A 24393-nucleotide genomic window follows, 5' to 3' on the forward strand; every position below is an offset into this window, starting at 1 on the left:
AAAGCGCTTTTGAGTGTGCTGTAAAAGCATAGAAAGGCGCTATACAAGTATAAGACCATTTACCATTTACTTTAGTTCAGTGCCTTCAGAATCGAGTCTCAGAGCTGCCTCTCTTCAGTGTGCTTCTGTTAAGCTCGTCATACTCAAAGCTAAGATTATTATGTGACCTCGATATCATTAGCAGCTTCTCGCGCTTGCTGTAGTCTCGCCTCACTGTCACACATGGTGACACATCCAACAAACGTTCGCCTTGCTCTTCCCTGTTCTCCAGCCGCATGTAGCCTTTACTGCTGCCCCGTGTGCTGCTGTGACTGCGGCTGCTATTGCTACGGTCAAGGCGGGGCCAGCTGGGGTGTTTCCTCTGCTCCGGGTGCACACTGAGCATGCTTGGCCCACGCTCCAGGTCCAGAGATTTGGAGTGGCTGCCGAGTACGTGCAGGGAGGAGTTGGAGCCAAAGTCACTTCTTGCTGCTCCTGGGGAGAGCCAGCAGCCTGAGGTAGAGGAGGGAGCAGGGGAGAGAGAAGAAGAAGAGATGGAGGAACAGTGGGAGGAAGAGGAAGCAGAGTTACTCCGGTGTAAGCCTGGTGGTTTAGAGGCCTTGGCAACAGATGCTACAGGGACCACCAGAGACTCTATGGAGCTCAGAGGCTGCGACCTTTCTCCGTCTCTTCTCTCTCCTCTTCTGTCCTCCTCTGTAATTGCCTCCATCTCTGGTTCATCAATAACACAGTTGTTGAGTTTTATAACAGGGAGAGTAAATGCAGAGATAGAGGAGGAGACGATAGAACGCGCATGGTGGCCTGCCTTGTCCCCATCTCTGTCCACTTTCCACTGTTGGTGCACTGAATCTGAGTGAGCCAACCTGAGCCCCGGGCCACAGAAGGGGCGATCCTTGTAGAGCGGCGCCAGCAGCCCCACAAAGCTGCAGTCCAATTTAGACTTGTGTCTGTGAAACTCCCCATCCCCTAACAGCACCTCCTCCTCCTCTTTAGAGCCTCCTCCCCCTCCAATGCCACCTCCGGCCCGAGAGGAAAAGGCCAGGAGCGAGTTGCTGGCTAGCCTCACTGCACTGTCAGCTCCAAAGGCTTGAAGATCCCCAACCTCTCTTGCATAGGTGCTGCTGCGGTGATGGTGTTGTTTTTGCTCTCTTTGCCTGAGGCGATGGATGTCAATGACTGTGGAGTACATGTCTCTCATATGGATTATCTAGCACAGAAAATGAATATATATTATTAGTAATAGCAGTGGCATGCATCTTTGGAGTACCTGGCAATATGTTTAATATTCCATTATAACCTATGATTATTCTATAGTTTTAAAAGAGTGTGTATCTATATTGGATGTTTGTGACCTTGGACTGCATGTTTCTCACATCGAATACCTGGAAGGAGGAAGGGAGGAGGGGAGGATTAATCAACAAAGGGAAGGAGAGGTGATAAGAGCAGAGGAAAATTGCAGAGATAAGGGTGATAGGAGGTTGGAAGAAATCTGATCTGCCTGCTTGTTATGTAGAGATGATGAATATGAATGACTGCAGCACGCACGTCACTCACTTTATAGAGACTGGGGGAAGACCATAAGTGACAGTATGGGAAAAGGGAAGAAATATTAATTATTACCTTCTACTGATTTGGGTTTTGTGTTGTAGAACTGAAATATTTGTTTGAAATAATCCTTCAGAATCTTTTCTAGAACCAGTTCCTGCACAAAATGGTGTTAGGTGACCAACAAAGTCCATGGATATGTTTAGTATTTGACTTCTCCTGCTCTACATGGAGGCATGTTCTGGTATGTGTGTGTGTGGATCTGCTGATTTCTACCTTACCTTCGTTTCTCTGTCTCTGTTTTCATGAAGTATGGCATTAGCACAGATGAAGATGAAAATCCCAATGCCCATGGTGAAGGGCCCGAGCATCTTCATCCGCTCAGAGTGACGATGCTGTTCCAGGAACCGCATCAAAGCCCCCCCAGTTTCCTCGGAGGACGTACCTACATGCAGAGCACATGGAGTCTATGAGCCAGTTACTATTAGGAAGACAGATCAGCTTGACCGGTAATCACCCTGCTCTGTCTTTACCTTGCACATTATGACTCATGCTGGAGTTAACCACTTCGCCTTCTGTGACGCCTATCTGGGCTCGATTTTCTTCACTTGTGGAAGATGTTTTGGGTTCTCCAGTAGTTGCTGATTTAAAACCTTCTCTGCTCGATGGTTTGTTTGTGGGCATGATTTCACTGTGTGGCCAGTAACCAAGCGTCGCCATGCCAATGCCTATGGCCAAGACAACCAGCCCCAGGAGGAGGAAGAACCCCGAGGCAGAGTAGAGCCGGAGCCTTCCACGTACCACCACCACATCAGTACGTCGCTTCCTCTTTCTAAATGAAGTATGGAAAACACACACACACACAGATTGTTTTTGTGAATAATCCATTCTGGGTATTTGTAACATTAAATCCAGTTGTACTCATGAATCACTAATAAATTAAGCTATTTTGTTTCCTGTCACCCTGTATAGTTAATAAAAAAAAGTCAAGTTACAATCACAATCTTAGCAGTTAGCAACCTTTGTATTAATATTGAATTTATGAGGACGATCACCTGGGAGCAGCCCCTGGGGCAGGGTTTCCCAGGCCTGAGGATGCAGAAGCTACAGGCCGGTGCTGAGAGTGGGCGGAGTCTTGGCGTTTTAGCTTGGCCAAGCCTGTTAGCACACCTGCCGCTGCAGTCATACTTATCCTGCAGACACACATTAATTATGAGCTTAACAAGTGCTCCTTGTCCAGTATCTGGTGTGTGTATGCCACAGGTCAATGGGGGACCACTGATGCAGAGCACATACACGCATACATGCACATGAAGAAAAAATGTTATCGACAACCATATTTAAGAACAGGTGTAAGTATGCACATATGTATTTCAGCATAGCTAAAGTCTCCCAGATGCTCTGAACATAGGTGTAAAATACTTAATATTCAGAGCAGTATCTGCCATAATCATACAGCCTGAACCAGCTCCAGTCATCACAGCTCTGTTTATCTGATTTTATGCAGGAGTGTCACTTCACATACAGATTTTTACAAAGCTGCAGGTGACAAGTGTTTTACACATTTACAGAAAAGTGTTTCAGACCTTTGCCATCATGCCAAGTTTGAGAAAAGCTGTTTACATTCTAGCAGTAATACACAAAACAGTGTACGGTAATCTCTTCTGACAGGGCTGTGCATGTGTGTGGGTTTCTGAATGCTGTATATAGTCATCAGTTTATTCCAGAGGGATATTTGTTTATTGCTGATACTCTGATACTAAGGAAACAGGATAATCAAAAGGACAGAAACAGAGTGAACATACAGAGAAACACGTTCTTTCATACACTGTAATTTAATCTACATCCTGCATTTATTGGATTTGCATTTTTGTTGCAGCTATTTTTGCCTTTATTTATGTTGTTGTTGCAGTAATAACATTAGAAACACAGAGCTGCATTTCTGACATAATTTTCCAATGAATCACAGTCTCTGCTGCTCAGATGTCTACTAATAGTGAGGCAAAGGAACAGGGCTTAAAACAAATACAAGCTCATTCAGCAGCATTCATCTGGGCCTTAAATGCCTTTTAATCTGGGCTCCCATGAACATTAGCATCGTCCTGTCTAGCACTAAGAGGATTAAACTGATTATATTTCATGTTCAATAACAAAGGTGAATGGACATTTCAAGTACTCTGCTTTGTATCAAATTGTGGCAATACAGTAATTTTGTAGCTACAGGTTGACTGTTTTTGTTGGGTGCCATGTTGATACCTCTGCTCCACAACTTTACATTTTTGAATGAAAATATAAACCAGGTAACATGACATTAGCAGGGAGATGATCCCCATCTGGTGAGGGTCAGCTGACACAGCTGTGGAGCAGCACAGTAGTGATGAATCACAGCTTCTGCTTTGATTCTGTTGGGCTGCAGCTGTGACGTGATTACTTCTGTTACATGACAGTTACTTAAAATGGGACTGTGATGCATTATTAGGATGCATGGCAACTGTTTCATTTGTAGTGTGATTTTTATGTGATTGTACTGCATTAGTTTCAGTTAAAATGTGATAGTGATGCATCATTGTAGCCTAGAACGCAGCTCAGTTGTATTTCTTCCTGTATTAGTATAATCAGTGTTGGGGAGTAACTAGTTACATGTAATTAATTTATAAAATAAATGTAATTGTAATCAGTTACTGAGAAAAAATATGGAATTAAAATCAAAATCAAAATATTGGAGATTACAAAGGGGTTACATCTGAATATATTCTTTTTGGTAAAAAGTTTATATGCATATTTTTTGGGGCATATTATCCTTTATTTATTAAAGTGTATTTAATTGGTTAGCTGTTTTTTGTACAGTACCAGTTTGTGTTTGTGTGTGCGCACATCTGTGCACTGTCTCCCAGTCCGTCTCCCAGTGCATTCTGGTTGCGACTGAATCATTTTTTCCTTCCTGCACTTTCTATCTACCCCAACTTATGTTCTTATCTCATCTCTCTCTGTTTGTCTTTCTCCTCCCCCCACCAGCTGTCCTCTTGCATCTATTTTTAATCTGGCTCTAATTTTAATTTTCTTTACTTTGGTCACTTTCCTGTTTCTCCCCTTCCTTTCCTTTCTTTTCTTCTACACACAGTATCTCAAAGCAGCAAAATCTGCTTTAAGATTTAAAGTAATGCAAAGCTTTTAGTATTCAAATGAACTGTGAATCACACAGAAGACCAGGTGTTCTCTCCTCCTACCCTCTTTTTACCTTCTCCAAATTGTATCTTTTGTCCTAATGGTAATACTGCTGTAGGAAAGTGCTTTACCACAGATGGTGAATCACACAAGGCTCTTCTCGGGTTTTTCTGCGCTCCCTCACACTCAGTCTCTCTCTGCTTGATTCTGTCCTTTCGCTTCTTAGTGTGAGTCAAACAAGATCCCACACAATGTTTCAAGAACAGGGGGAGAGATTTCCTGTTTATTGAAAGTGGAGAAATGGATGGGAGTACAGAAGCCTAGAAGAAAGGGGTGATTAAAAAAATTTAAAAGCAGAGATAGAAAGCACATTATATCAGAACAGGGTGCACCACTGAACCAGGACTGGAGGGCAGTGTCCTGCCAGTGATGACAGAGCATAGAAAAAAAAAAAAACAAGCCCAGTGCATCTGTAGTTTTAACAAGTAAGAATCAACCAACACAGAGAGAAGGAAGAGCTGTCGCAGCCAACACACCGGCAACCTAACAAGAAACCACTCAAGCTCTGCACACAAGGCTTTCTACTGTACAGACTGTACAATGACGAACTGTATACACGAGGAAATCCTTCAGTGTGTTGGGTTTTTGTCTTAAGAGAGACATTTTGCTCTGTCTTCTGCAACAGTATTTTCTTTTTCTGGTGAATTTATCAAACAGTAGCCATACGCAGACTGTATGAATATTTCATGTTCAATTTTTTTTTACCTCCTTTCACATAAAATTTATGAATAATGTGTAATCCACTGCCCAGTTTTCCATTTTACTGCAGTTTTCTAGATTAGTGTTAAGTGAATGAATTGGCCTCACTTTGACCACCTTAATAATGACTAAATTGCTTATGCTGTTTATTTGTGCACACTCAAAGTATAGCAAGAGAACAACCTAATATGCCTCACAAACATTTAAACATTTAAAGATGCTCTTTCAGTACATTTTAAAAATGTTCCCACTACATCATCCAGTCTCTCTCAGAGCAGAGAGCTCCCCATCTACTGTAAACAAAAGGGACATTTCCCATATGTCATTTTGAGTTATTATTTTATTTCTATGTGCAGATATAAGACAAAAATATACCTTTTATATACTGTAGTATATTGGAGTAGATTTGGAGGGATTGGATAGAGACATAAGGGAATTGGCAAGTGGGTTGAAATGCAGGGATGAGGTAGTGGAAAAAGATACGCCAGGGATGAAGAGAGAGGGTGAGAGCAACCGAGAGTTTGGTGTGAAAGGTGCTTGCCAAAAAACCCTGCATTTTTGCTTTCAACATTTACATGTACGTGTTAGCATCATGGTGTTAATTATATCTTGTTTATGCAAATTGTGCTACAATCCTACAAATGTGTCTTTGATTCCACACATTATGGAGAAAACCATTAGCAGAGTGTCAGAGGAAAGAAAGAGAACGAAGCAGGTGGGATAGGCTGAGGAGAGGAGAGGAGACATGGGGGGAGCAAAGATGCAAGAAATGAGGAGCAGAAGAAGAAGATAGCCAGAGGGGGAAGACAGAGAGAAACAGAATGGAGGAGGTAGTTTTATCTAATGTAACAAACTCCAGAGACTTGAAGCATGCTGAGGAAAAGTTTGTCCCAAATGAATCTCTTCAGTGAATTCTATGCTAAGACATCATGGAAAAAGACATCATATGAACACAGACGAGATAAAAAGGAAGCACTAAGGAGCTGTAATGACAGAGGAATGTGCATGAAGATAAAGATGGAGCCTGGTAGGGAGATTAAAACTGACACCCATTGCTTTTTGTCCAATAAACTTCACTGGTCTGATTAACTGAGGCCAAATAGCTCAAGTAAATGTGAAAGAAAGCAACAGTACTGATTACTATCTCAGTCTCTGTGGTGTGTTTTTTGGTTCTAAAATCTGAGATTTGGGAACTGTTCAGAATACCAAGAAGCTTTTTACTTTCAGTTCTTTTGCAAAACCTTCTGGAAATTTCAAACCTGCATGAGTCAAGAGCAAAAGTGCAGTGAACACTGGATCTTTCTACAGAATATTCTTGACACAGTTTTGAACTTGAAATGCTGAAATAAAAAAGACTGTCAGGCATTTCAGTCCCTCGGTCAAACTTAAGTACCTCATTTCAAAGTACACCTACAGTATGCCACAGTTGAGCACAGTGCTACAAAAGCAAAGGAGCATGTTCATGGACTGATTTCATTTGATAAGAATAAAGTCTGTGCAGTGGTTGGCATTTATTTTCAGGCTAATCCAGTAACATTTCAAAACACACCTGACTTATTCAGGGGAGTAGCTGCCATACATCTGGCTGTGTGTCACTTCAAGTAAAGCCAAATAAATAATAGCACAGAAAAGTACGTTATAATACAATACATACTCTAGTATATGCCAGAATAGTGGCGTAACTGACTAGGGGCAGATGTATTTTTACGCCTGTGCTCAAGGAATACCCTGTTGGGTTTTCTTATTTTAGCCCATTCCCACTGAACACAGGCATGCCAGGGACATCTAACTGAGGTCGGTGTCAGACGGTGAAGAAGCGGTCCCCTGAGTAGCCAGAAGGAAAGATTTGTTAGATCTTTTTGGAAGTTTTGTGAACACTCAGTTTGAACATCCATCAGATGTCTAGACAAGGTTCAAAATAAGTTTATAGAATGTCTTTTTTGGACGTCCTCTGTATGTCCAAAACATATGCCAGTTTCTTGAGTCAGTATACTGTGCATCCAAAACAAACTCACAACACTGGCATATGCTTTGGACTTGCTTTGGATCGTGGCCTCCAGTGTAGGTCCCCAAAAGATGTAAAGATACAAAAGCTATGCTGGGTGTCGGTGGATGTCTAAATTTAGTCTGGTTTCTAAGTCTAATTTTGAACATCTGAAGACATTTAAAACAGTTTCAAGGCTCACAAACATTCAAAAAAAGGACTTGACCAACCGAGGTGATATAGATGTGACATGCATGTCTCTCCAAGACCAGGTGTTGATGGGTTAATTGTAAACTGTAGACTTTATATGACATCAGTCAGTAGATATTCACATTATCAAACGAGCTCTTGGACGAAATGCAGTTGTGATAAATTTTTTAAGGAACTCTGCTTAATTGGTGCCTTTCGAAAAGCCATCAGCCTATAATGGAAGAAATTCACATGAGCCTTTTTACAGTGTTCATGTTTGCTTCTAGTTTTCATTTTTCTGACAAAATAACTCACAAATGTGATGTTTTTTCAGCAGCTGAGTGTCAAATGTCCATAAAGTTTCCATAAACACACTGACATGGCGGAGTATTCAAAACAGACTCTGCTACAGCTGCATTACTCCACCGTGATAGAGTAATTACAACCAAATAGATAAAGAAAACAAACCTTCCTGGGAGGAATTATCTAAGGATGTGTTACATTTGTAAGTTGACCTTTATTGCATAATGCTATGAGATTATGAATTGGAACCAGCAGCTGCCTAGAGGGTAGAAAGTCAAGGTCAGCGAAATCTACGATAAACAGAATTGAATTAATGGGCTGAAAAATGTCGTACATTCTATGATGTTTTAAAGATGATTTTTTTGGCTTCACCAAGCCAGTATGTGGCGTAAAGCAGAGCAGAGAAATGAGATGACATGTAACACTAAGTTTGTTCATGTCATGTGTCAACAGTTTATACAGTTGATTCCTGAAACACATTTCTGTCCTAGAAATCTCTGCACTACCTGCTTAAAATCCAGACTTTGTATGAGCTGTTGTGTCTTGTGAAACACTTGTTTTGCTTCATGATCTTTCAAGAAGGGCTAGAACAGCTAAGGCTGTCTACACTACATATCACCTGCCACTGTGATGCTTCATTAGGAAACTGCAAAGCGTGCAAAGTAGAGATGTCGGCCCTATTGGGGATACTGGGTTAATCCAGGCATATTTTTAGTGGATCAGTATAAAATAAAGCCAATCCAATGCTAATCCTTATGTAGTTCTAGTCTGTTACCACAGTTTTTTAACCTGGGGGTCTCTGCTGATGTCTCTCCACTCCTCTGGATTACCCTTCATTTGCCTACTTCCTGTGTAGAGCAGAAAAAAACAGGAGTTAGCTGCTCACACACACACTTCTATCTTTGTGAGCACACTCACTGACATAATGTATTCCCTAGCCCCTTACCCTAACCTTAACCATCAGAACTAAATGCCTGACACTAACCCTCACCTAAACCTAATTCTAACCTGAAAAGCTGTTTCAGAAAGTGAGGAGCGGCCAAATAGTAGTCTTTTTCCAAAAATGTCCTCACTATATAGCAAGTACAAGAGCACACACATACACACACACAGAGGTTATATTTAGTTGACTTTACCACAATGCTCATTAGTTATATGTGCAACAAAATCCACCAGTAATAGAGACAGTACGTATGCACAAAGTCAGGCAATTATAGTGGATTTGATATGAGATGAATGAGGCATTTGACCTTTGCTTATGTGTAAAGTGTGAGCTCAGGTAAGAGCTACAGGAAATCTCCCAACACCATGTAAGTAAGAATAATTAAGATGCAAGTTCCTCATCTTAAAAAGTGCCACTCAGCTCAGTCAGTACACACCTACACAGTCCTGAAAAGAAGGCTAATCAGCCAAAGTGGAAACTATGAGTGGACAGGGGCTTTTGTTATGTACCATGATGAAAATGTGGCCTTTTAACCTTGCAGTTATATCTTTCACAGTCCAGTGTCACTTCTGTTCAGTGCCTTGTTTTCTATTATGACAGTGATTATAAAAGAAAAGGAGGAAAATGACCACACACTGAAAGATTACATGATATATAGAGAAAATATAGCTGACGTTTTTTTGAATGATATTTCCAAACCTGTATCCAACAGTATTTTAAGAATGTGCTTTAAAAGTTATAGTCTTAGGAGTGAGATGTTATATTTATTCAGAATATTCTATGTTCAAGATTGGTTTTAAAGTACCTCTCTTTATTTATGCATTTGACATTAATATATATACATTTATAGAAAAGGCATAGACTTGATGATATGTCTTAGGGATGTTTTTAATATTTTTTTCCTATTATGTGAGATGTGAGCACATAAATGTTGGCCACAAGTTATCTTAATGCTTTGAAGAAGACAGGTGGGTCGAAACGTTGGCTATATTTTCTAGTTAGATCATATACAGTAAGCTTTCACGGTGCTGTCATTTTTCTCATTCTCATTAGTTTGTCATGACCAGCACCTGTCTTTTAGGTGGCCATTAACGCTAGGTAAATTCCATTAAGTGAGTAGAATAGAGTCAGAGAATCAGCTAAACTGTTGAACACAGCACCAGGCTGAAAATACGACACCTGTGTGCTTGGCTAAGCCTCCTGCCCTGACTGGAGTTTTTGTGCTTGTTGCGCACCAGATACACAGACTGCCATTCGTTTTATGGGATTAAAAGGTGTTTCATGTCCATTTGATTTAAACACAAATTTTTTGGGAAGTTGGCTGTCATTAGAGAAGATATGAAAAGAGCACAAAATCCAGCAGATAGAGGAGGAGGAATTTGTATCAGAGCGAAGAAGGATGAGTAAAGGATAAACAGATAGCGAGCGTGTGTCTGGACACTGCGTTACTCCTGCAGACTCATTGTCAAGGGTGAGTCATCTGTCTGGAGAATATGTCACTCTGTGTTTCCCCGCTGACCTTTCAGCGACACGTTCTGTGATGTGAGCGCTTGAGTGTCAAATCCAGCACCCTCATCACCATATTGTTTTTTTTTGCGTTATTTTGATGATCCACAGCTTTGCTTTTTCTTGAGTCTCACAACCCTCACACTGAATCAGTGGCACTGCCTCCTGTGATAAATTTAGCTCTTTGGTTGAGTTAAGGTTTGAAATTCAGTCATCAGATGCTCATGCCAGGCACGTGTGTGTGTGTGTGTGTGTGTGTGTGTGTGTGTGTGTGTAGTGGAGGGCCCTGCTGATTCCAGCAAAATGACTGATTCTGTCTTCCTCACAGTCCTCATTATCAGTCACCCACAATCATCCTGAGGCATGACCTGTCGCCAACTGGGCGGGGCGGCTACGGGTCTGGAGCTAGACAACTGGAAGGTCAGCGGTCCAATTCCCATTCTCCCCAGTCCACATGTCGAAGTGTCCTTGAACCCTAATTGCTCCTGATGTCCAGGTCAGCTGCCTTGTAGGGACAGTGCCACCCTCAGTTTGTGTGTGTGTGTGTGTGCAAGTTGGTGCTGCAGATGGCTGCCTCAGTTGTCTACTGGAAACAAATTCTTTGTGTGTGTAACATACTTGGCCAATAAAAACGTGACCTTAACTGCCTGGCAGTGCCCAAACGGGAGTCCTGGGACCACAGTAGGGTCCATACTTGGATGCTAGAGGGCTTCTCCCCACAGCTTAAAAAATAATTTTATTAAAATAATCTTTCTGTTACCCATAAGCCAGCAGTTCCTAATTTGGCCTTAAATATCTTCTCAGAGGAAACAGAAATCACATCTTAAACCTTGTTTTCTTCATACAGGGGTCTAGAGGATGAACTCTTACTATCAGCTGGTGGTTTGTGGACATCTCTCAGTGAGGGTCTCTGAAGAAAGTGCTGACCTACCAGATGGGTTTTCAGATACGATTATTCAGTTAGCATGATATTTGTGAAGGAGGATTAGCTAATATGTTCCCTGACTTCTTAATGAATCTCACATTAAACTTAGATGCAGTTTTGGATTAAATCCAGCTCTTATTCTAATTCTTTACACTGCTCTCAAGGTGAGAGTTGCTCCTAACTCACCAGTTCAGCTCCACTAAATACAATAACACTAGTGACAGAGCAGCTTCTGATAAGTCCCCCTGCTGATATTGTGACTTTACTTGGATGTTTGACCTTCACTGTGCAAAATGACACATGTGTAACTATTTTTGTTGCTTAATTAATGTCTCCTATTATATTCACTTGCTTTTGGATTACTTTTCTAACAATATACAGTATAGTGTGTGGGCACTGAGCAACTACAGAGCCAAATTAGCTGCAAATTGAACATAAATAACATGGTGGAGCAGGAGGTTCTTTATTTCATGTGTGTAACTGTGGATGTCAATGCTGACAGCATTTTCACTGCTGGTAAATGCTGTACAGTAACATTACAGTCCTTTTCTGATTTCAAAAGGAAAATACTGTTGAATTTCCACCACTGAACCACACCTTGGCGTCGACTGGTTGAAAGCAGGGATGGCACACAATGCGCATGTGTTTAATTGGTAGGCAAGAGGCGGTGTTATGTCAAACAAGACAACCAATCAAAAATGACACTCAAAATTTGAGCGCATCCTGCACATGAATGGAGCTTGTCTAGACGCAGAGACAGCTCCTTGTAAACCAATAACATCGATGGTGTTGCAGTCAAATTCGTCCCAGTGGCTTGGCTACCCATGTTGTTCAGAAATACTGTATGTCAAAAGAAGACCTTACTGCACAGCCACGATGGAAAGCAACAGGATGAAGGTTCAATTTTAAGCTTTTTACTAAAAAGAACATATTAAGATGTAACCCCTTTGTAATCACCAACATTTTGATTAGTAGTTGTAATTTAACAGCATATTTTCTCAGTAACTGTAGCAGATACAGTTACTCCCAAGCACTGCTGAAAATGACCATCGACCCATCTTTGATGGCATAAACACTGACATGCCTCCCTAAACTACTGCTGTAGGAAGTTAACTATAATAAAAGGCCGCAGGATGACTGAGAAGTGATCATCTCAACATTGGCAAAATAAACGGGTCGTGGATTTCTTTTCCTGAATAAATCAATAAATACAATAAACACAAAAAAGCATAGAGTAGGATGGACTTATCATCACTTTCTGTTGAAAGAAGACAAATAGATAGATAGATAGATAGATTTACCCACGAGCTAAAAGATTGTCAGTTTATTAGGGGCTGGTGGCTGATGTCAAACGTCCTTGTTCATCAAATATGAAACAAAACGTCATTTAATATACATGGGAATAAAAGGATAGACTGGTGATCTGCCAACTCGAGAGAGAGTATTTTAAAAGTCTGAGGTCAAACAGAGCTCAGTTCTTACCTTTACAAATGCCGCGTTTTCACCGTCACTGTGTCATTACGCACGGTAGGGATTAGGCTGTACCCAGGAGAAAGTAAAAAGCCATATTCCACTTTGAAGGCTACTTCAAATGAAATGCCATACCGGAGAAAATGAATGCAGGGTTTGGAGCCAGCAGCGCAGTCTCTGCAAAGTCTTCAGTAGAGACGATATATTGGCATCGCTGTAGTTTGTCTAGGTCAAAGTGGAGTTGTAAGACTATGGGAGGACTATTTTGACGACTTTATTCAAGAACGCGCTTTACGCCATCCGGAGAGTATGTGGACTGTGAAACACGCTCCCACTTAAGACTGAAGGAAAATACTTTAACACATTCCACCCCTTTAAAGTCGTTAATGCAGGGCTTGCAATTCCCAGGTGGGAATAATATTCCTTGTTTAACTGGAAAACAGACAAAAGCCGCTCGTGTGATGGATGTCCTTTCTGCTTGCCTTAATGCGTAAAACTCGCACTATCCTTGTTTCCGTGTCCAAAAACTTGATTTCACATAAAACAAAAGAAAAGACAGATTACAACTTCTTCTTAGACCACGGAACAAAAATGGTGCGCGCTCTGTTCCAGCGAATAAACGGCGTTTTTATTCCTCCGAGCCGGAGAGAGACGCGGCAGCTCCATCCAATTCCCCCAAAGCGCTTCGACACTTGTGGGAATGTGAGGCGCTTTCACAGAGGTGTGTGTGTATGTGTGTCAAGGGGAGAGAGTGTGTGACGGCGGAGAGAGAGAGAGAGACAGAGAATGGTCGTGAGTGGTTTGTTTGCGTGCTGGGAAGGTAGTAGCTCTGAAGGCATGTGTGCGTGTTTATGGAGGAAAAACAAGGCAATGTGCCACGCTTTTCTGGTATGTGTTGGGTGCAGATGATGATGGTCTGGTTTTGTGGAAAAACACAGGGAGAAAGAGGCATTGGTGGAAATTAGATCAGCTTGTGATGTGAATGTATCTCTGTGGGAGCCTTAAGCAGCAGGATTTGATTAGCAGTATTAACCTATAAAGTGGATGCAACATTTCTGCAGCAGCAAAAGCAACGTGGAAAAGTGTTTGTGTCTAACAGCTGCTGCATTTGCATGAGTGACTTACTGTGTGTCATGCAAGATAGACATCAGGTGTCCAGAAGTGAGTTACCAAAGTACACCAAGTGCTGAGTTTTTGTTCGACTTTTCAGCTTTTCTACACATACACAGAGAGAAAGAGAGAGAGAGGAGCAAAAATGTTACAGATGTTGGCAGGCATGTCATTTCCTGTATTTAGATGCTGGAAGTGATTCAAAAATACACCAACTGGGGCAAAGTGAAGAGAATGTAAGACAAGCATTTGGGTTGATGTGAAACAATGAGCTTTATGTATGCAAGAAAGAGACAGGCCAGCATTTATTTATTGAAATTAGGTTGGCAAGAAGCGTAACACTACAAGGGTGCCATCATCAGCCTCAAACCTGACCATGACATGACAGCAGCTGAGATGTCTGCAGCCATAAAAGCCTCATCTTCTTGACACACAAACCTTGTGCCTAAAACTCGAGACAACTGGCTGAGAGATTCATGTGGAAGCCACATCCTTGGTGCAGCGGTCAGTCAGCTGCTGTATTTACATTCCTTAAAGGAGCGAAATGAAAACATACTGTGGAGGGGCAGAGAGAAGCAGAGCAGGAGGAAGGGTGGTGAGAACTGAAAAGAGAGACTGTGGCAGAAAAACAAAGCCTTACATTGTTGACTGTTGCATTTCTCATTTACAGGCCTGCTTGGGATTATGGGATTTAAAAAATGTGTTGACTTTTTGTGTTATACTTATTGTAAGCAGCTGTGGACAGACGTCTGCAGCTGAATAATTAAAGGGATGGTTTAAGTGAGAGGAAATGAAATTTGGAAAGTGAAGGAAGGGGCGAAAATGGTGGAAATGGAGGATGGAGACCAGAGGGAAGAATTGTGGAGGAAAGAGAGAGGAAGTGTCAACAGATCAAAAGATGATTGAAAGGCCAGGAGAGCAGTGGAAGCTTGGCTGTAAGAGAATGGTAAATGGTCTTATACTTGTATAGCGCCTTTCTATGCTTTTACAGCACACTCAAAGCGCTTTCACACTATTTGGCCATTCACCCAGTCGCACTCCCAAGCACTCATACACCGGTGACATCACCAGGAGCAACTGGGGGTTCAGTGTCTTGCTCAAGGACATCTTGACTGGACAAGCCAGGAATTGAACCGCTAATCCTCTGGTTAGGAAATGACCCACTCTACCTCCTGAGCCACAGCCGCCCCCCGAGAAGGCATATGTATAGTTTAGGGCTGCAACTCCTGATTCATTTCACTGTCTATTAATCCTTTGCTCTGTAAAATGTCAGAAAATAGTGAAACCAAAGTATTCACGTCTTGTGTTTAACATAATTGAGATACATAAAATAAATCTATCAAAGTATCACAGAAACCAAAGTATTCACGTCTTGTATTGTTTAACATAATTGAGATACATAAAATATATGCTATAAAATAGAGAAGCAGCAAATCCTCATCTTTAAAAAGCTGGAAGCTGGAACCAGACAATGTTTGCCACTCTTTTCTGGAAACCAGTCATCACAAGTCTTTTCTTTCTTTTGCCTTTTTCTTTCCTCACTCTCACCTGTCAATTCCCCTCCTCTCTTTCCTCCTAGGTAATGTTTCCCATCTTGAATTAATAATGATGGATCACTCTTTTTGTGTAACATCAATATCTATATACCACACACACACACACACACACACACACACACACACACACACACACACACACAAAAACACACAGAATTGTAATTACAGCATCTCCTGCAGTACAACACCATGTTGACATGTAGGTCAATGAGCCTCAGTCTTCTCTGTGTGTTGAATTGATTTCTAAAGAATTCTGAAACAGAACAGGAGAACAGAAGACACATTGTGTGTTCATTTCTCTGCCTCTGTGGCCACTACACAGACTGTCTAAACTCACCCATCTGGTGAGACACGGGAGCACTTGGTTGAACCGTCTCCATCAGCATTTTTCACACTCATATCAGGCCTGGAACTGGTAACATGCTTCAAGCTGATGTCTAAATGTACTGATACCTACTGATACCTGCATATATAAGCTTTCTTACTGAGAAAGAGATGACATGATTGATACCGCTGTCATGTCTGTTCCAGTGCAGCGCAGTGTAGCATTGACAGTTTGCAGTTTCATGAGGGGATATTTGCCATGCCATTTTAATCAGCCATAGTTGTACTCCGGTTAGAGAGTCTCGAGTCATCAGATTAACCATGACTGTTTATTTCTTGAGAGCATACATATCAGTCATCTGCAACACATAAAGAATATAAGGAGTACATAAGTTCAACAGCTCGCCAACATTTAGTACCAAACTGCATCACATTCATAAGTACTACGTAACAGTAAATTCAGCCAGCATGCACTAAAGCTAATTCCAGGCGTGGCTATGCTAACGCCGATTACTATGTGTGTGATCGCTGCAACGCTAATAGGAAACTGACATATTCTCCATACTACGGAGTCAACCATTACTCAGAACATACAATGTCAATCACCGTGAAGCCACACCCCTTAAGAAGCAAGACATAACAAACATAGGGTAAGGATATAATTCACAACACATCCACTTGGACTCAATGATGAATTGATTAGATTTTGGTGGTCAAAGGTTACAGTGGGTCCCCTTCCCATGAATTTTCCCGGTTGGGGGAAGCATGGAAATGCAAAATTGCATGCTTGTTTTTATTGCCTGCAGGTAGATTTGTAGGACAAAGCCTAGACTAGCTGTTTCCCTGTTTACAGTTTTTATACTAAGGTAAATGGCTTTAATCTTCTCAGTGAACATTTGAAGTCTGAATTCCACATGCACATAGGTTGACTGAGACCCAGGTCAAACAGAATGTTGCTCATCCTGCCTGGGACAATAATTTTGAATGCCAAGCTGTAATCAATGAAAAGCATCCATACATATGTCCCCTTGTGTTCTAGGTGGGTGAGTGGTGAGATGGTGTCTTCTGTTGATCTCTGTGCTCTGTAGGCAAACTGGGTGCTGGTCGAGCGTGGGCAGGGTTGTATTTGATGTGCTTTGAAACTAGTCATTCAAAGAACTTCATGAAAATGAGTGTGAGGGCCACCGGTCTGTTGTCGTTTAAACAGATTATTGTTGTTCGCTTTGGCACCGAGATGACTGTGATCACTGTGCACAAACTTATTTGTGACTGTGTGTCTTCATTAGGGCAGTTACACAAAGGAAGGAATGACACTGTAATGCTAAACGGTGAAAAACACTGGACCATCATCACAAGAATAATTTCAAATTAAATTCATGTCTGTTTTTCCTATTTGATGTAAAAATACAGATTTTTAATAGTTTCCTGTGAACTTCACAACCAGAGCGTGCGCGTGCGCACACACACACACACACACACACACACAAGGGGATGAATAGTTATGACGCCTACTTTGCTCGACTTGCAGCCAAACCCCCACCAAACCCCTGCTCTCCATCACTATGGTTACAGTGATGCAGGTTACCGTGGCAGCCAAGTCAACCCCGCATTCATATACAAAGGCGCACGTGCGTGTGCTTTACCACAGCCACAGTCCTACGCAGGCAGTGATGCTGAAGAGTTGAATATAGAGTGTCTTTTGCTATTTCTGGAGGGAGACGGGGCTGTTGATGTGTTGTCATTTCTGCTTTTACCTCACCTCCATCGCCACATCATTTTATCCCACCCTCTTTTCTTCTTTGTTGACATGAACAGATGATGGATGAGCTTTGCCTCTCCTGCAAAATCTCTCTCTGATCAGCTTTCATTCACAATCTGTAAGTGAAAAATAAGTGTGAAGGCTAATTATTTGTGTGACCGATAACAGAAGTCTGTGCTTGGCACATCAGGGAGCATCTTGAGCTGCTGGTTCTACACATGCCAGTTTTATCATCTCTTATTGTTGTGCTTGTTCTTCATTCACAGATCTATTCTTTCTGTGCTTGTGAGGCCATACTACCATCTTGTGTTTGCATTCAGAACTGCCAGACAAGATTGTAATTGTGTCTTTATTGATGTTTTGTTGCAGATTGCCCAAAAGATGGACATCCAGGAAGAATCACAGATCAAAGTGGGATTAAATAAAAATACAATACAAACAAGATCCCACCTTAAAATACATAAAAAAGTTGTGTTTAGGTGTTGCATGTTGGTGTCAGGAGCTTAGTCTGTTGATTTTATGGTGGAAAATGTCTTCAGGGTTTCAACTAATTAATGATTAATTTCTTGTTAATTAATTTTCTCAATTAGATGAATAGTTTAGCCTAAAACATGTCTAAAAAATCACAGTGTATTAGTTTATTATTATCAAAATAGCTATTGATCATTCTGTTGATTGATGAATCAGTCATTAATCATTTTAGCTCTACTTTATTATTTTGAAATGTTTATTTGAAGGAAGACAAACATTAAAATAAGGTTTGAAAGAGGAAGAGAAGCACCAGATGTGAAGGACGACAGAGAGAAAACTAGATGGACACAGTTGGAAAACAGGACAGCAGCGAAAAAAGAAACAAGTTGAAGGATGTAGTGGGAGGATGAGAAAAACAGGGAGATCTGAGGTAAGAAAAATGAAAAGAGTGAACAGAGTGTGGGGACCCACTGTATGTATGAACACTTATATTCGAGCGTGTTCACCTTTATCCCTTTTGGGATTTACTCTGCCTTCTTAGTAGTAATCCCACATCTTCTAATCCAACCCTCCCCGCCTCACCTCCAACATCCCTTCAAACACACACACATGCACATGTAGCCCACATTCTCTCATTAACCAGCAGCCATTCATGTTGTTGGACTACTGCTGTCATGCTCATAAAACGCCATGGACCCTTCTCCTTCAAGCCTACACCCAGTGACACCTGGGTAAGGATGTTCTGCACGATGTAGGAAACAGGCTAGGATATAGAGCACAGATATAGAGTGACAGTATCGAACTGACAATGTCAGGAGTTTGTGGCAGCCACCAGGTCTGGGTGACTGGTTTTAACATAATCTATTGGATTATTGGAGCACTATGTATTTTTAACACATTGTCATTGTCCAAGCATTTCTTTATCTGCTACATGCAGTTTTAGACAGTTTATTCTGATTTATTGCTGCCATTTGAATTATATTATCTCCACTGTAAACACTATCAACATCAGGCTGAATAGTTTTATGAGGTGTGTGTCCTAATGTGAGTATAGAATAGAGTATAGAGAATAGCTGGTATCTAGAATAGTTGTTTAGAGCACAGTTTGGTCTAAAGATGACACACCAGAGAGTTAGCCAAGGTGTTTAGCCGTCTCTCAGGGTATTATCATGAGCTCAGCTGACACACCCTCCAGCTGTCTAAACAGGGCGGTTCCCAGTTGAGGTGGCCACAACAAAATGTACTGTAGGCCGCAATTATTATTATTGTTTTTCTAAACAATTATAAATACTTATATGTGCTGCTGTAGGATACAGATATGTAGTTTTGTCCTACCACTTCTCACTACTATTAATTTCTATATTGCTATTAACCTGGAGAGATGAACTAGAAGTAATAAAGAAGTACAAAAGAATCAAACTTTATATACTATAACATCATGACATAATCACTAATGATGATCTCAGCATATATCTTCTAGAAATGAAGAAATAAACAGTCTATTTATTTTAGACATTTATCAAACAAGATCCATACTAGCAGCTTTATGACACTGCAATCAGTGTTGCTAACTAATTTCAGTGGAAAGTAGCCAACCAGTCATGGTTGGACAAAACTGAAGACAACCTTGCATTCTAGGAAACTGTTGGTTATTTTCTTATATAGAATAAATAAGTCAGTCATAAAAATGACTGACAGATGAATAAAAAAAAAAAAAAAACAATACTTAGACACTATGTGCCTTGATAACCATGGAACTAGATCAACTCAAGTGCAACACATTTGTAGAAATGAATATTCCTGTGAAAAGACAGGGTAGTGGAGCCTGTTTATCACCCTATCTGTGCGCTGTATCACAGCAGACATTTGATTTGTCACAGCAGTGAAAGCACAGGTGCAACTGACAGGATTAACAATGACTCCAATGCATTAATGTGCCAATGAGCCACCATGCAGGGTCCTGGCACTGGCACGCCTGACTGGATGGCAACTCGTTATTAATGTCACTCGTTACACTTGTGTTTGATGAGCTGAAATGTCAGCTGTGAGAAAAGGTCCTTTAGCTCTCCTCAGAGTCATGTCACTTATCTCCTGTAAATGATGTCGTTGATCATAAGTGAAAGAAGAGTTTAGACTGCTGCTATCTGCTGCATTCAAAAAAAAGGATTTTGTTCACTTTGAGGCACACATAAAACATCAAATAATGATGTCTTTCCATTAAATATCTCCAAATGTAGTGTTTTCTAGTTGAATTAAAATCACTCTCAGGGTTATATTTCTCATGCTGCTCATAGTCTTGTTTTCCCTGGGTCTCTGTTTTTGCTCAGTTAATTTGAAGCAGATGTCTGCAGATGGTTGAAAGATGTTTTAAAAGCTGAAATGCCAAGACTTTCAACCACCTAGTGACTAACAACTCATAGCTTAACAGTCAAATCAAGGAAAAACTTTAACAACTCGTATGTTATGGGTTTTGGTGTTTTAGCACACTAAGCTTAACAGTCAAATCAAGGAAAAACTGAATAACGATGCAAACATATTGGCAGTAAGATACAGTCTATACAATAATGAGATATACAGTATATCAGGCAATATTCAGTTCTGATTTCACAGTGGGTTTTGTAGTTCACACCCACAGGGCTTCATCAGTCAGCAGGTATAATGTAACTGCTTTCTCCTCTCTACCTACTCAGGTCGTCTTGCAAAATCTGTTGATGTGCATGGTGTGCTTCTACTCTCTGTACTACATCATGGTCAGTCTCTGCATTGGGCTGCTCAGGTACACTCCCACATTATGTACACACATATACTGAGACATGCAGAAACGTAAAGGTCAGATGCCTTGAAATCTTGCTCTAAATAAAGTTAATATCTCATGTATCATGTCCGCTCGTGTCTCCAGGGTTCATGAGATCAACAGTTTGTTGGCTCCATTCGACTACACAACACAACCGTCATGGCAGAACCCCAAATACCTGGGTGAGTAGAAGTGTATGTATGTAACCAATGTAACCAAGTACTTACCTCCCTGCAGTTTTACTTATTTACTTTACATATATATAACATTTAAGAGGAACATAATGCACCTTTTTCTTCACTACATTAATTTGACTTTCTTTACCACCTATTTTGCAGATTTATATTTTAAATATGAGACATATGATCAGTTTTGACTGTTACAGATCAAATTGTCCAACAGCAGATGAAGTAGTGAACAGTAGCTACACTAGCTACAACGTGGATGCTGCTTACACAGTAATCCTTCAGTAGTATTAATCCAGTTAGCTAATGTGGATTATACTACTTATGCTACTTTTACTGTGAAAGTAGATCTGATCTTCTACTGGTACCACTGGTGAGAGAGTTAGTCCTGTTGTTTGGCTGACTGTCCGTCTGGCTATCTGTCCTCAACAGGCCGTTTTCATAATTAAGACACTTCGACCTGTGCCAGTAGTAAAAGCACAGGTGTTAAAAATGTAATTTATGATGAGAGAATTACATGGAGATGCTTGAGTTTCAGTGTCTCTGCATGCCAATTGTGTGTGGTCACTAACTGCCACACTTTTATATTTGCATACATGACCAGATGTTTTCATATGGCCAGAGAGATTAATAAAAGCTTTCAGTGTAGTTGAGACACTGAAAACACTCTGTAAAGGAACATTTCACACTTGTATTGCACCTGATTTGTGTTGGTTTCAGCTATACAGTACAATGAGGCAAGGCAAAATATATGTGCAACTACTGTGTGCTGTGCCACCCCACACCCCCCGCAGTTGGTGTAATTTCCACAGAAGTGACGTATGTTTTGGGAGGGCCGGTGTTCGCCTGGATTGTAGAGGAGTGGGTCTGGGATTACGCCATAACTGTCACACTACTGCACATTGTCATGACTGTAGCAGGTAAACACACAAATGGCTCAGTAGGGCAGAACAGCTTATAGGACTGGAGGCCTGATTATGTAACTGGATGTATGTAGTGGCTGTAGTTTGAAGATGTATAGGCACACGCACACACAGGCACCACCCATTTGTGTGTCAACATTTAATTAGAAATATATAAATACTATTAGAATTTTCAAAATTTACATCAAAGAAAGGCCAGAAATTCTAATCTTGTATCTCTCATTTGTGCATCTCTCCATCTGTGTAGATCTGTTCTACAGTATAAGTTTTATAACAGGTAATGTTTTGTGTTTTATACATTGTATTTTTGCAGTGATGTCTGACGTCCCTTCAGCTGAGCACTGGTGGATAGCTTTGGGTAAGATTTGTATTTCTTCGCCTTCATCTTTCTGACTGCTCCTCCATGTTTGTCCTTATCTGTCTCCAATCCTGTTTGCAGAAGAAGAAAACTCCACTCTCTGTTTTCTCCTTCTCCTCTCTCTCTGTCCAAGATGTTACTTTTTCATGCTCTCAAACTTGCTACATGCCTTCAGATTCAGGTTTCTAAAGGACAGCTGCTGCTGGTTTCTAAACCTTCCACTGATTTTCTCTCTGCAGGTTCAGGCCTAGTGATGATGATATTTGGAGGACAGCTCCTGGCCTATAAGTTCTTCAGAAGCAACTTTGTCTATCCGGCTGAACTGCAGAACTTCTAATGAATACAACAAGGAAAGCCTTTAACTGGCTTACTCATTAGTCTCAGGATGTGTTCTTTTGCTGTGATTTTCACTGCTAGGTGAACAATTGCATAAGAAATTATCTATGAAGGTTGTGCATATTTTTCCATGAAGCAACCACAAGACACTTTGCCTACTAGATAGCTTTGTTGTTTAGCTAATAAATCCCTCCTTGTACAAATGGCACAACTTTGTCTATTTAAGAAGGGTTCTTTTAAATACTGTGCGGTTTAAGTTCTGTTTATTTGCAAAATTTATATTGTAAACTTTAGCAAAAGGTAATAAAGCAGATGACACCTCTAGCGTCCTGTAAAAGACTGGACTTACAGCTGCTAAATATGAGCAAGTTTAAAAACTCTGCTGGCTGATATTGTTACAATGATGTACGTCCGCAACCTTTCAGCTGTGTAGAATGTACAAGAATAGTAAACTGTAGTAGTCTGATAAAGAAAGAATAACTTGCTCTGAAAAAAATCCATGATCTCTGTAGCCTCTTCATAATCCTCATCTTAATACGAGGGGATTTTGTTGTTTTCATGTTTGGTGAATTTATTCCACAAACAATCATTTTAATACTGGTTTTATAGTAACATCCACTGGATTTCCATTAAATTCCTAATGCAAAACCATTGTTGTGTGTTCATATCAGTGTATCCATGCATGCATGGGCGTGCCAGTGATTGAATCTATGAAGATCTTGACCTAGCTGAGCGCTACACCCAGAGATCAAGGCTCCAACAGAGCAAAATGGGCAACTGTGCAGGGGCTGCAGAGTTTACTCCATAAAATGTTTGTCTTTATAAACTGATTATGTATATTTTAATTTGTTGATCATTTGCAACACTAAACTAAAATATCAGCTATTACAAGTCCTCCACTCCCCACCTTGTATCTCCTCTCTCAAAAAGGGACTTCAAAAGTTTTTTTGTGCATCTTGAGTTCCTCCTTTGTAAAGTTGTGTTTTATTAAACCACTTTAATTTTTCTATGTTAGAAAACTTTGTGTAACACAGACTTTGGCCCTCTGGCTACACAGTTGATTCTCATTTGTTATCAAGGTCACCTGACTCATACTGGAGCGAACCAAACCTGGGTGACCAACAAACTCGGCCGTCGATTTTGCCTGCTTATCGCGCTAAAATAAAAAAATTTCTAACGGATGCGGTAACTTAACCAACAACTAAATGTCAGTAAACGGATTTGTAGACAGTTTCCGGAGGTTAATAAACGCCGAGGAGCAGGGGCTGAGTCGCCGTCCAGTGAGTTACCCAACATGCGGCGCGGCTAACGTTAGCATGCTAGCATGCTAGACGTCATGTTTTAGCTTAACCCCGACTCTAGAAAAGCTTTTTACTTTCAACCTTGTTTAACTCAAAGTATTGTTCTTTGACAGCCTTACAGTATTGAGGTTATTTTTCTGCTTCATAGGAAATGGCAGCTATGTATAATTGCGCCGAATGTTTGCAGTGAGAAATTGGACATTTCACCAATGAGCAATCCTTTAACATGTCAATAATCGATCATGTCAAGTTAAGAATGTAATATTGATTCAGTACAAATTTCGGCACAAATATCCTATTTTAACACAAATTTAAAACCCAGTGAACACAGTGAGACAGCATTAACATGAATTACTTTAACCTACATTTGTTGGGATTTGAGAGCACTGATTTATTGTTGCATAAAACCAGTAAATGGTGCTATGAATCTATGTAGGTGTGTATAAATTATACATGAAGTATCTGTACTAAATACATATTGGAAAGT

The 24393-nt window shown here is 40.7% G+C and overlaps 3 protein-coding genes across 15 annotated transcripts in view; 2 read left to right on the forward strand and 1 right to left on the reverse strand.

Moving 5' to 3' along the window:
* Positions 1-14845, reverse strand: tmem200a (transmembrane protein 200A). 2 transcript variants are annotated; one of them, XM_020603600.1, is made up of 5 exons: positions 12802-14845; positions 2601-2738; positions 2079-2377; positions 1827-1990; positions 1-1207 (listed from the first exon to the last, which is right to left on the reverse strand). In XM_020603600.1, the coding sequence occupies exons 2-5, from the start codon at positions 2729-2731 to the stop codon at positions 86-88; spliced, it is 1716 nt and encodes a 571-aa protein (XP_020459256.1). In that variant the 5' UTR covers positions 2732-2738; positions 12802-14845; the 3' UTR covers positions 1-85. The 2 variants fall into 2 exon arrangements, with proteins under 2 accessions (XP_020459256.1, XP_020459255.1); XM_020603599.1 differs by lacking the exon at positions 12802-14845 and having other exon boundaries at positions 2601-3895.
* tmem244 (transmembrane protein 244) lies at positions 1927-23800 on the forward strand. Of its 11 annotated transcripts, none has more exons than XM_020603607.1 (9): positions 1927-2054; positions 2249-2359; positions 10723-10890; positions 17908-17949; positions 20700-20785; positions 20909-20985; positions 21783-21908; positions 22225-22269; positions 22509-23800. In XM_020603607.1, exons 4-9 carry the CDS (start codon positions 17920-17922, stop codon positions 22604-22606), a joined length of 462 nt encoding a protein of 153 aa, XP_020459263.1. In that variant the 5' UTR covers positions 1927-2054; positions 2249-2359; positions 10723-10890; positions 17908-17919; the 3' UTR covers positions 22607-23800. The 11 variants fall into 11 exon arrangements, with proteins under 11 accessions (XP_020459263.1, XP_020459265.1, XP_020459269.1 ...); XM_020603609.1 differs by lacking the exon at positions 10723-10890 and adding an exon at positions 18276-18439; XM_020603606.1 differs by lacking the exon at positions 1927-2054 and having other exon boundaries at positions 2316-2386.
* fkbp6 (FKBP prolyl isomerase 6) overlaps positions 23688-24393 on the forward strand; it is a 4635-nt gene continuing 3929 nt past the window's right edge. Inside the window, exon 1 of one of the 2 annotated variants that reach the window (XM_020603601.1) lies at positions 23688-23885. In XM_020603601.1, the coding sequence (XP_020459257.1) occupies positions 23811-23885 (75 nt within the window). In that variant the 5' untranslated portion in view covers positions 23688-23810. Of the gene's footprint in view, positions 23886-24032; positions 24343-24393 lie in introns of those variants that run through there. The other variant, XM_020603602.1, reaches the window with a different exon arrangement.

Source organism: Monopterus albus, unplaced genomic scaffold (genome assembly GCF_001952655.1).
Source record: "Monopterus albus unplaced genomic scaffold, M_albus_1.0 scaffold62.1, whole genome shotgun sequence".
Taxonomy (NCBI): Eukaryota; Metazoa; Chordata; class Actinopteri; order Synbranchiformes; family Synbranchidae; genus Monopterus; species Monopterus albus.

What these genes read in the sequence shown, in the direction of transcription:
- tmem200a (XM_020603599.1), bottom strand. Translation starts at nt 2,752, where the DNA reads ATGTGTGTCTGCAGGATAAGTATGACTGCAGCGGCAGGTGTGCTAACA. An exon ending in GCCCCAGGGGCTGCTCCCAG is followed by an intron (nt 2,378 to 2,600) that starts GTGATCGTCCTC and finishes TACTTCATTTAG; the next exon opens with AAAGAGGAAGCGACGTACTG. An exon ending in CATGAGTCATAATGTGCAAG is followed by an intron (nt 1,991 to 2,078) that starts GTAAAGACAGAG and finishes CTCTGCATGTAG; the next exon opens with GTACGTCCTCCGAGGAAACT.
- tmem244 (XM_020603603.1), top strand. Translation starts at nt 20,574, where the DNA reads ATGAGATATACAGTATATCAGGCAATATTCAGTTCTGATTTCACAGTG. An exon ending in CTCTGCATTGGGCTGCTCAG is followed by an intron (nt 20,786 to 20,908) that starts GTACACTCCCAC and finishes TCGTGTCTCCAG; the next exon opens with GGTTCATGAGATCAACAGTT. An exon ending in GCAGAACCCCAAATACCTGG is followed by an intron (nt 20,986 to 21,782) that starts GTGAGTAGAAGT and finishes CACCCCCCGCAG; the next exon opens with TTGGTGTAATTTCCACAGAA.